Source organism: Heterodontus francisci, chromosome 13, assembly GCF_036365525.1.
Source record: "Heterodontus francisci isolate sHetFra1 chromosome 13, sHetFra1.hap1, whole genome shotgun sequence".
NCBI classification, from domain to species: Eukaryota; Metazoa; Chordata; class Chondrichthyes; order Heterodontiformes; family Heterodontidae; genus Heterodontus; species Heterodontus francisci.
The window spans coordinates 116,606,791-116,619,373 of record NC_090383.1 but is presented as its reverse complement, the minus strand read 5'-3'; the positions used below and the strand labels follow the sequence as shown (position 1 = coordinate 116,619,373).

Below are 12,583 nucleotides of genomic sequence, written 5' to 3'. Positions count from 1 at the left end.
CCAATTGGAAGACAGATGTAAACTTGAATAAAAGCAAAATACTGCGGATGCTGGAAATCTGAAACAAAAACAAGAAATGCCGGATTCACTCAGCAGGTCTGGCAGCATCTGTGGAAAGGGAAGCAGAGTTAACGTTTCGGGTCAGTGACCGAAGAAGTGTTCCGAAGAAGGGTCACTGACCCGAAACGTTAACTCTGCTTCTCTTTCCACAGATGCTGCCAGACCTGCTGAGTGAATCCGGCATTTCTTGTTTTTGTTTCAGATGTAAACTTGAAACCTGATTGTAACTGTCATTATATGATATATACATACCACAGTTTACCACGTGCGCACACACACTGAGAGAGAGAGAATTAGTTGGTTCTTCTTTCAAGTTAAACTTTTTCTGTTCTTCACAGCCAAAAAAAGATCAGCAATTTAAGCCATGTTGAAATGGGATATTAAAAGCATTTTTTTCTGAATAGAGAAAAATATTTGTACTATATTACTCAGGTGCCATTTATGGTTTTGTTCCTGTTAGCTATTCTGTTCAATTTTGAGAACATAACTCAAGAAGGTCACAGAGAATCAAAGCCACCATTCATGGTTTGGCTGTGTTCCCTTACCCAGGGTTAATGAGTTTGCAATGAAAGGGACCCAAAGACCATCAAAGTGACCATGTGCACATTTGGTCTCACTTCAGTAAGTCCCCTAAGCTTTTTACTCTAACTGCTTTTTTGTTGTGGGTCTTTAGAGACTTGGATTCCAGGAATCCACTTCCAGTGTTTATGTATTATACCCATTTACAGGAACCCAGTGGCAGACTCTGAAACTAAGGTAACTCTGGGTCTACAAGTCTGCTGCCAACTAATTTAATAGCATTAATGCCTGGACTTGGCTCCCAAAGTCTGAATTAAAATCTAGAGCAACTGATAACAGAGATAACTGACTATGCAGATTATACTGCAGACTTCCTGTGCTTCATATAAGTGCAATAATAGGAAATGACTTGGTTGTGCCGATGAACTGAATGCTTTAAAAGAATAAAACTTTAAACAATAAGACTAATAAAGCCTTATTCACAACAGCATTTGATTAGTAGCCAAAACCACTGGTTGGAGTTGAGTGATATTAATTAAATTAGGTTGATATTCCGGAGTCTCATAAGGCTATATGGGGAGAGGACAGGAAATGTTGTAAAGGCAATATATGTGGAGTGCAAAAGGAATAGCCTTGAGGAATGATTGGCTTTTCCTAGTTCAATATTTTCTTACATCCTGTAATATACCTAAGCCTGTGCATTATCCAGTCTTCGCCCCTAATATCTTCACACCATATTGCGAGATGTCAAGTCTCTATCTGCCTATTCAGGTGAACGTTAAAAATGTCATATTTTATTTATTTTTTATTGAGAGATACAGCACTGAAACAGGCCCTTCGGCCCACCGAGTCTGTGCCGACCAACAACCTCCCATTTATACTAATCCTACACTAATCCCATATTCCTACCACATCCCCACCTGTCGCTATATTCTCCTACCACCTACCTATACTAGGGGCAATTTATAACAGCCAATTTACCTATCAACCGGCAAGTCTTTTGGTGGAGAGAGGAAACCGGAGTACCCGGCGAAAACCCACGCAGACACCGGGAGAACCTGCAAACTCCACACAGGCAGTACCCAGAATTGAACCCGGGTCGCTGGAGCTATGAGGCTGCGGTGCTAACCATTGCACCACTGTGCCGCCCATATTACTCATGATATTACTCAAACCAAAGCATGGAGCTCCTCCCATGTCTTTGCCAATGTTCCTCCCCAGTCAATAACTCCATACACACATGAACTAACCATTGCTGTTGATGAGACTACACTGTGTAGAAAATGACTGCTGCGCTTGCCTCCATAATAAAAGTGACTGTGTAGTAATTTAGTAAGGTGCTGTATGAATGCAAATTTCCTTTCATTACATTAATCAACAGCCACTCTGCTGCCTTTTAGAGGTGAGGTGAGAGTGATTGCCCTTGACATCAATACAGCATTTAACCGAGTATAGCAACAAGGAGCCTGAGCAAAACTGGAGTCAATGGGAATCAAGGGGAAAACTCTCTGCTGGTTGGAGTCATACCTAGCACAAAGGAAGATGATTGTGGTTGTTGGAGGTCAATCATCTCAGCTCCAGGACATCACTGCAACAGTTCCTCATTGTAGCACTAGGCCCAACCATCTTCAGCTGTTTCATCAATGGCCTTCCCTCCATCATAAGGTGAGAAGTGGGGATGTTCGCTGATGATTGCACAATGTTCAGCATCATTCGCAATTCCTCAGATACTGAAGCAGCCAGTGTCCAGATGCAGCAAGACCTGGACAATATCGAGGCTTGGGCTGCTAAGTGGCAAGTAACATTTGCGCCACAAAAGTGCCAGGCAATGACCATCTCCAACAAGAGAAAATCCAACCATCTCCCCTTGATGTTCAATGGCATTACCATTGTTGATTTCCCCACTATCAACATCCTGGGTGTTGGGGGGGTGGGGGGGGGTTACCATTGACCAGAAACTGAACTGGACCAGCACATAAATACTGTGGCTACAAGAGCAGGTCAGAGGCTGGGAATTCCACAGCAAGTAACTCACCTCCTGACTCCCCAATGCCTGTCCACCATCTACAAGGCACAAGTCAGAAGAGTAATGGAATACTCCCAATTTGCCTGGATGGGTGCTGCTCCAACAACACTCAAGAAGCTCGACACCATCCGGGACAAAGCAGCCTGCTTGATTGGCACCCCATCCACCAGTTTCAACATTCACTCCCTTCACCACTGATGCACAGTGGCAGCAGAGCGGTACTATCTACAAGATGCACTGCAGCAACTCACCAAGGCTCCTTTGACAGCACATTTCAAACCCACAACCTCTATCACCTAGAAGGACAAGGGCAGCAGATGCATGGTTACACCACCACCTGCAAGTTCCCCTCCAAGCCACACACCAACCTGACTTGGAACTACATCATCATTCCTTCACTGTTGCTGGGTCAAAATCTTGGAACTCCCTTCCTAACAGCATTGTGGATGCACCTACACCCCAAGAACCGCAGCGGTTCAAGAAGGGAGCTCACCACCTCCTTCTCAAGGGCAATTAGGGATGAGCAATAAATGCTGGCCTAACCAGCAATGACCACATCCCATAAACGAATTTTTAAAAAACCCACTGGTTGGTTTCTGCTGATGTACACAGGAGTAGTTTTCAGATGAAATAGGGTTAGAGGGCAGGGGATAATTGGAGTGGATGCACATATGTAATTCAATCTCCAGTGAAGTCTTCATTTTCATATAATAGTTTATTTTATATTATTTATAGTCCAATAGCAAAATATACGGCTATTTGGGAACTAGAGAAGCAGAGTTGATTGGAGTGCAGGAGCTTTTTTCACAGTGCAGACTGAGGAGCTAGGAGTCAAAAAACTGAGGATTTAGTGCCCTCACTAGCAGGAGGGTGCAATTAGTATGACAGCTTTACATAGGGAGTTTCTATTATTGCGAACATCAGGGTTTATTAAGTCCACACAAAAGTATGGCAAAACATGGCAATTAAAAAGGTTCTGCAGAAAGTGCACATGGACAGAGACTTTTAATATATTGCGGATAGGCGATGCTTGGTGCTTGTGAGCAATGGTAATCATTGGCAGATTTAAAGCTCATCTTCAAAGTAACATTCGTGCCACACAAGTGCCGGGCAATGACCATCTCCAAGAGAGAATCTAACCATCTCCCCTTGACAATCAATGGCATTACCATCGTTGAATTCCCCCCTTATCAACATCCTAGGGGCTACCATTGACCAGAAACTGAACTGAAGTAGCCATACAAATACTGTGGCTACAAGAGCTGGTCAAAGGCTAGGAATCCTGCGGTGTGTAACTCACCTCCTGACTTCCCAAAGCCTGTCCACCATCTACAAGGCACAAGTCAGGAGTGTGATGGAATACTCCCCACTTGCCTGGATGGGTGCAGCTCCAACAACACTCAAGAAGCTCGACACCACCCAGGACAAAGCAGCCCGCTTGATTGGCACCCCATCTACAAACATTCACCCCCTCCACCACCGACACACAGTGGCAGCAGTGTGTACCATCTACAAGGTGCACTGCAGCAACGCACCAAGGCTCCTTAGACAGCACCTTCCAAACCGGCGACCTCTAACACCCGTCCAAAGTTCCCGCCCAAGTCACACACCATCCTGACTTGGAACTATATCGCCGTTCCTTCACTGTCGCTGGGTCAAAATCCGGGAATTCCCTTCCTAACAGAACTGTGGGCGTACCTACCTCACATGGACTGCAGCGGTTCAAGAAGGCAGCTCACCACCACCTTCTCAAGGGCAATTAGGGATGGGCAATAAATGCTGGCACAGCCAGTGACGCCCACATCCCATGAATGAATAAAAATAAATAAATTCAAGTAATGCCAAAGGCAATTCCATGCATCTGAGTAGCAGTGAAAGTTCATTGTTCTTTGATTACTTGGGTCCTTTTTCTGTGATCATGTAGAAAATGGCCAGTAATAGGAAACTTCAGCAATCTGGTAACAGCAACTTATATACAGCACCTTTAATGTAATATTTTCCAAGGTGCTTCAAAGAAGCTTTATAAAGCAAAATTTGACAAAGCCACAGAAGGAGATATTAGGGCAGCTGACCAAAAGTTTGGGCAAACAGGTAGGTTTTAAGGAGTGTCTTTGAGGAGGAAAATGAGGTCGAAGCAGAGTGAGGTCTAGGGAGGGAATTCCAGTGCTGAAAGCCTAAGCAGCTGAGGCATGGCCACTAATGGTGGAGTAATTAAAATCAGGAATGCTCATGAGGCCAAAATTAGATCAGCACTAAAATCTTGGAAGGTTGTGGGGATTAAGGGTCTTACAGAGATAAGGAGGCGAAACCATGAAGGGATTTGAAAACAAATTTGAGAATTTTTGCTCCAAGTGTCAGAGTGAAGCATCAGGTATAACACAAGATACAATAAAATGTAGTTCAATTCCTCTTTAAAAAAGCACCAACCTGCCTTTATTGCGATGGTTCCATTTTACATGGTTGCTTTATGCCACTTTCGTGCAGCACTACGGGCACGTTTAGTGCTTTCGAACTGGATCCGCTAGATTTGTACTGAGGCAGCCATGAAACAGTTAATTTTGGAGCCCTTGCAGACATCAACTGCAATCAGTCCAGGCTAAGATCAAACCCAGGTGACCCAAAGTGAGAGAAATGTCTTGTAACTGCTGCATTACCAAGTACCAGAGGACAACTAAAAACAAAGCAATATGCTGCAAACTTGTAAACAAATGGCAGGGCTTGCTTTGCAAATGGCAAATGTAGGACGGGGAGAAGAGATTTCCTCCAAATTTGTAGTACATTTCTAATAATGTGCTTCAACTCATTTATAATTTTGTCACAAGTAATGAAAAAATACTCATTAACCACTTCAACTATTGAGAATATTATACCTGCAGCATGTACATGAATGCATTTTCCACATTAATTTGCTCACACTGCATGTCAAGAATCCATTCTACATTCACATTTCCTACACTTGCAAGCTTTGGGGAGCACAGAGTTATGTCATGTCTATGAAATGCTAGTTAATGCTACCCACATCTGTCCTGAGTATGACTTTAAATCAAGGCACTGTCTGCCTGTTCCTGTGGCTGAGGCGGATCCCACAGCATGTACTTGTAAAAGAGACATCAATCCTGTCCTGCAGGCCGACACATCCTTTCTGAATTTATACCAAACAAACGCAGCTCAACTGGTTGTGGGATCCTGTTATTTAAAAAATGGCTCTCATTTCAATTGAATGCAAACACTTCAAAATTAATTTTGTGAGACCTGATAATGTGATTAGTCGTTCTTTCTCTGTTGATTGCCTGCAAATTTTCATGGCTTTGGTGTGCAATTGCATCCATGATTGGATGCACAAGAAATTAAGCTTTAGGCTACTGTGAGCACATTGGTTTTCGCTGTCAAATTGACGTTGAGTCCTAATTAAATGTTCTGAATGAATGATCTATGTTATGATGTGCTCGTTTCCAGCACTCAGACCTCATTATAATCTGGGACAGCATCAGACCATTATATCTTGTCGTACACAGCATCAATTATCTAACTGCTTGAAAACTTGGAAGAGTTTCTAATCTTACCCTGAGGCTTTACGCCATACAACGACGGGTCAATTATTGGTACGCTCTGTGGCACTGGCTGTATTGTCGGAGTACTAGGCAACACTGCAATAAGAGTAAAGGGAAAGTATTAGGAAAAGGAACAAGATTCAAACACTGCAGCAGCAGAAAGCAGGGGTTTCACTTTGAGAGGTCCAGCAGAAATTTCTGCCTACGCTCATAAAAGTCACTGATTACTCCAAAATGGCTCGTTACTGCTGTTTAATTAAATTGGAAGGTCCAATCCCATTTAAATTGCACTGTCTATGCAATCTTTATGTGGCAATTTGGCCAGCTCATATTACTAACATCCCTGGAAGCCACTCCACTTTTAAAGATAATGAAACCCCTGTGAAAGTATGCATTGGTTGTGCAACAACATGTGATTGAATCTGACAAGATTTCTGAAAAAAGGGGAACAGACATTAAAAAACACAAAGATCATATACTTCCTTCACAATCATTGTTTAGCATATACTATCCCTTAATACAAGCACAGGAGGCTCGCTAACATTTTGGTACTGCATTATTAAATCTCAAAGTGAGACATAGCATGGAGCAATGCAGCAGGACATACAACCTTTATGCAGCCTTAGGAGATGTGACAGCAAGCAAGAAAATGCAAAGTCATTTATCCTTCTGACTCTCTCAGCAAGAACATATTTGTAGAATAAAGTCCAGGCCCCGAAACCTGTGCACACAAACATCAAATGCTGCATTTCCCTACGTACTCTCTCGTCTCAATATGATGCGGTAACTGACAGTATAAATGATAATCCAATGAGAATTTTTTTTTTGGAAGAGTGCATGGTTCATTTGCTTAAAGTTTTTCTTTTCCTTAATTGGGTCTCAATTTTCGACGTACAATTCCCTGCTAATAGCAGATAACCTGGATCCAGTAATGTTGCCACAAAAAAAGGTCTGGCTTGCCACAGTTTCACTTCCTTTCTCATGGGGAAATGTTGTAGTTGAGACTGGTCACTGAGTGCGTGATGGAACACACCTGACCACTCTATGAAGCCATCAACTTGTGAAACCAGGGGCACAGCTTGGATTAGAGGAACTATTACATATAATTTTAGAGGTCAGTTGACAAAGTTGGTATCTCAGCCATACACACCAAAACGCACAGCTTCAGTTCCTGTTTTTGTGCTGAGTTGGATGAACACAGCTGGTATGAGTATCAAGGTGCTGAAACCACCCCAGGATAACAAGGGACAATTGCCCTGGGGTCCTTCTCTTGATCACTATCCAATGTAAACTGCCCACATGTGGATGCTGGATCAAGAAAAGATCGGACTCAGTTTTGATGTGCACATGTTTCATTAGGCTACGAATACTCAACAATGCACATTAATATTGCATCTTTAGTGTAGTAAAATGTCCCAAGGCACTTCACAGGAGTATAGTCAAAATGCTTTTGACACTGAGCCATGAGGAGATATTAGATGAGGTAGTTTTTAAGGAGCGTCTTAAAAGATGAGAGGGATAAAGAGGTGGAGATGTTTAGGGAGGGAATTCTAAAGCTGAGGGCTTAAGGCACGGACGCTAACGATAGTGAAGAAAACTGGAGTTGCACAGGAGGCCAGAACTGGAGGAGCGCAAAGATCTCAGAGGTTTGTAGGGTAGGGAATGGTTACAGAGACAGGGCCATAAAGGGATTTAAATACAAGGACAAGAATTTTTAAATCGAGGCTTTTGGGGACCAGAAGCTAATGGAGGTCAGTGAACACAGGGGCAATGGATGAACAGGACATGGTGCCAGCTAGGATACAGGCAGTAGAGCTTTGGACGAATCCACACATGAATAACGGCCACCTATAGAACTGGACCCCAAATGAAAGAAAATCTAAGTCCAGGATGCAGGTATTTTTACCCATACATCTCTGGGATGCAGGAGGTTAATGCTGTGTCAAATGAAAGGGTAAGACATGGGCTTATACTTGCATACTCTGTCTCCCTCTCTCCAAAATCCCATCCTCAAAAGGAGAAGCGGTGAGAAGGCAGAAGTTTTGATTTCAACATTGTGGCTTGCAGTTTTCTTTCCTAATTCATTATTCTTTTTTTGAAGAAGTCAGTAATAGAACAGTTTATAGCCATGGGCAATTAAAGCAAGGAGAGAACGTGCACTAAAATTGACTCAAAATAGATACTGGGAACGACAGAAAAATTTGGAGAATTCAAACCGAGATGTGAAAAGGAAAGCTAGATACTTCCATAGCCTAATCAAGCTGGTTCAACACAGGTTCACCACTTCAATTTGTGCATAAAGGTTTAACCAGTTCTGTTGTGCATTCAACTGGTTGGAGCTGCTTCATCTAAGAAATTTGAAAATTAAGTTAAAAAATATACCGTGGAGAGGCATTCTTGAAAAGGTCAGCCTTTCAATAATACCAGGGTGCCACATCCTACGTAAACCCGACTAACGTCAAAGGCTCCTGTTGTAACTTTATGTTAGAGACTGATGGAATCACTAGAGATGTGAGCTACTGCCAATTTCTAGCTGCTTTGCTGAGATGCTCTTCGTTGCTCAATGTGATCTACCATGCTGGAACAAAATTGTTTCAATCTTTTCACTGAAAGGGACGCCAGCTCAGAGTAGCAATTTCCTTCCTGAAATTGTTCCAACTGGCTTCCAATATACAGTCAAAAACCAAAGCTTGGGATTCCTTTCAAGATCCCAAATGGAAAACTGTTTGAAAGCCAGAATAGGAGATGGTCAAATCTGCTATTGATAGCTTATTAGTTTTCTTTCGGTTGAGCAGGAAGATGAGTCAGTGCTAGATTCACTTATTAGCCAATCCTTACGGTGACAACTGAATCCCCAACGAGAAGAATGATGCACCTGAGAAATACAGGATCTAAGTTTTGCAGTAGGTGCTTAAGTAGTAGTTGAAAACTAAATCAGTAGCAAACACTAAAATTTTTTTGCCCTTTTCCAAGAATTGTTTTGTCTAAAGAGTTTTCAGCTTACGTTTTAAACATAGGGCAACTCCATCACCTAACCAGACCATTGCCAAGGATTGACGCAGTCTTTTCAACGACCACCTAAACCAGAGGCCGAGTCCCAGATAAGATGGCGGAGAGGCATTAAGACTTATCTTTCACTCCAAACCAATGTGCTTTCACTGCCACAATGAAATAAATTAGCCAGGAGACACTGGAGAATGCAATGCTGGCCACTTCCAAACATCACGCTAAGACAGCAAATTAAATAAGTAACACTGCTTAATTGGCAATCTACCAACACAGCTCTGCCAATTCAGTTTATTTGCACTGTTGTGTCATCTTGCTATTGTTGCTTCTAATTTGACAGAATGCAACAGGGATGCTAATTTATTTTAATTATGATGGGAGGTTGTTAGAAGATAATTCTCTTGTGTTTTTATAATTTTTTTTCTCTGACAGGAAAACTTAAAATGTATAATGAAAGAACAAAAGGAGCCTAGTGTTGGAGTACAGAGAGAGCTGATTAAAACAGAACGCAAATTTGATAAGCCTTAGCTGGCTTATTCATTCAGTTAGGGTACGGTGCCAGTCTTGGTCCAGTTGGTAGCACTCTCGCCTCTGAGTCAGAATTCACGACCTAATCAAGAAGCTTGAGTGCATAGTCCAGCTGGCCTCCAGTGCATCAAGGCACCATTGCCTTCTCAGAATGTCATGTCCACAGTACTAATCAAATAGCAGCAGAGGAGTCCTGACCTGACTAGCATTTCTATCAAAACTCCTAAAACAGGTTATCTAGTCAGTTGTTTCATTGCTGCAAGTGGGACTTTGCTGCAGCAAACTAGCTGCAGTGCTAACATTAAAATAATTACAATTCAAAAAATAATAAATTGGCTGTGAATTACTTCAAAGATAACTGGAGGATGTGAAAGGTGCTACATCAATGTGTGCTCTTCTTTCATTATGGCCATCAGTAGAGAGCTGGATGCAAGGTCCCTTTAAGAACCCTTGCTGCACCTCTTGAAATACAAGTTTCCCAGAATGTGCACAATATAACAAGAGGCTCAATGCTCAATCAGCAGAAGAGTGTGTCATTTCAATATTCTATCAAGGCTGAACAGTAGGGACTGCAATGTGAAGTAAAAACAAATGAGGCATTGTCTGCCTGAATGACCTAGTATGAGAAATATGACCATTTTGTCATAGCTTGCAATTTGCTGTAGAAAGCTGACTGCTATCTTCATAGGGTTAACATGTCACATAGCAGGACAGTGCTAAGCTGTGCGAGTGGGCAAGGGGAGGGAAAACTCATTGCAATTTGTTCCTTAATCCAAATGATCCAATAATTAACTTCGTAGTACTGAAATCTTATTCTGCTATTCTGTTTACCGTGGAATCTCACTGCTCAGCATAGTGGGGAAAGTCTTTGCTCGAGTCGTTTTAAACAGACTCCAGAAGCTGGCTGAGCGTTTAGACCCTGAGGCACAGTATGGCTTTTGAGCAGAGAGATCCACCACTGACATGCTGTTCTCCCTTCGCCAGCTATAGGAGAAATGCCGCGAACAACAGATGCCACTCTACGTTGCTTTCATCGATCCCACCAAAGCCTTTGACCTCAGACTACTAGCAAAGATCGGATGTCCACCAAAGCTACTAAGTATCATCACCTCATTCCATGACAATATGAAAGGCACAATTCAGCATAGTGGCGCCTCATCAGACCACTTTCCCATCCTGAGTGGCGTGAAACAGGGCTGTGTTCTCACACCTACACTGTTTGGGATCTTCTTCTCCCTGCTGCTCTCACATGAGTTCAAGTTTTCAGAAGAAGGAATTTTCCTTCACACAAGATCAGGGGGCAGGTTGTTCGACCTTGCCCGTCTAAGAGTGAAGACCAAAGTACAGAAAGTCCTCATCAGGGAACTCCACTTTGCTGACGATGCTGCATTAACATCCCACATTGAAGAGTGCCTGCAGAGACTCATCGACAGGATTGCGGCTGCCTGCAACGAATTTGGCCTAACCTTCAGCCTCAAGAAAACGATCATCATGGGACAGGACATCAGAAACGCTCCATCCATCAATATCGGTGACCACGCTCTGGAAGTGGTTCAAGAGTTCACCTACCTAGGCTCGACTATCACTGTCTCTCGATGCAGACATCAACATGCGCATGGGAAAGGCATCCACTGCTACGTCCAGACTGGCCAAGAGAGTGTGGGAAAATGGCGCACTGACACGGAACACAAAAGTCCGAGTGTATCAAGCCTGTGTCCTCAGTACCTTGCTCTACGGCAGTGAGGCCTGGACAACGTACATCAGCCAAGAGCGACGTCTCAATTCATTCCATTTTCACTGCCTCCGGAGAATCCTTGGCATCAGGTGCCAGGACCGTATCTCCAATGCAGAAGTCGTCGAAGCCGCCAACGTCCCCAGCATATACACACTATTGAGCCAGCGGCACTCAAGATGGCTTGGCCATGTGAGCCGCATGGAAATTGGCAGGATCCCCAAGAACACATTGTACAGCGAGCTCGTCACTGGTATCAGACCCACCGGCCGTCCATGTCTCCGCTTTAAAGATGTTTGCAAATGCGACATGAAGTCCTGTGACATTGATCACAAGTCGTGGGAGTCAGTTGCCAGTGATTGCCAGAGCTGGCGGACAGCCATAAAGGCAGGGCTAAAGATTGGCGAGTCAAAGAGACTTAGCAGTTGGCAGGAAAAAAGACAGAAGCGCAAGGGGAGAGCCAACTGTGTAACAGCCCCGACAACCAATTTTATCTGCAGCACCTGTGGAAGAGTCTGTCACTCTAGAATTGGCCTTTATAGCCACTCCAGACGCTGCTGCACAAACCACTGACCACCTCCAGGCGCTTACCCATTGTCTCGAGACAAGGAGCCCAAAGAAGATTCTGTTTACGTTCTTTACTGCAAACTAACCAGTTTCTTAGTGCAAAAAAAAGTTTCAATTCTCAGGAGATTTTGCCAGTCAGCTTACCCCTTTAAACAAGGTAGCGTTGAGGAAAAGCTAGAGTAAACTACTGGTCCCAGTTCTGATGACACAGCTGATTTCTTACAGATGGGGAGGATTGTTGCATAGATTTTCAAACCGATATCTCTGGACATGTGCATCGGATTTCTGAATTTTGCTAACTTACAAACCAACAAAGTTGTCCATGCCTTGCATCAGCATATAGTGAAGGCTTCACTCATCTAAAATTTCTCAGAAACTAGTCGGTTTATATATAAGCATTCATTGTTGTTCAATTAGCTTTCTGTTATAATGATTCTGGCTTTCATCTGATTATTTCTGTTGCTATTAATGATGTTTGCAACGGTTTCTCTTGTGGAAATTGTCGCATTTCTTGTGGAAATTAGGATCGGGGTGTCCCTAGGCATGTGTCACTTTGGCTGTGGTTCCAAGGGATTGTGTCAATATTTCCAGAAA

The 12,583-nt window shown here is 43.1% G+C and overlaps 1 protein-coding gene across 2 annotated transcripts in view; it reads right to left on the bottom strand.

The window, feature by feature from the left end:
- Positions 1–12,583, bottom strand: part of vta1 (vesicle (multivesicular body) trafficking 1) — a 165,451-nt gene that overhangs the window by 18,489 nt on the left and 134,379 nt on the right. For both annotated transcript variants that reach the window (XM_068045542.1, XM_068045544.1), the window contains one exon: positions 6,169–6,252. In XM_068045542.1, coding sequence (XP_067901643.1) covers positions 6,169–6,252 — 84 coding nt within the window. The remainder of the gene's footprint in view (positions 1–6,168; positions 6,253–12,583) is intronic.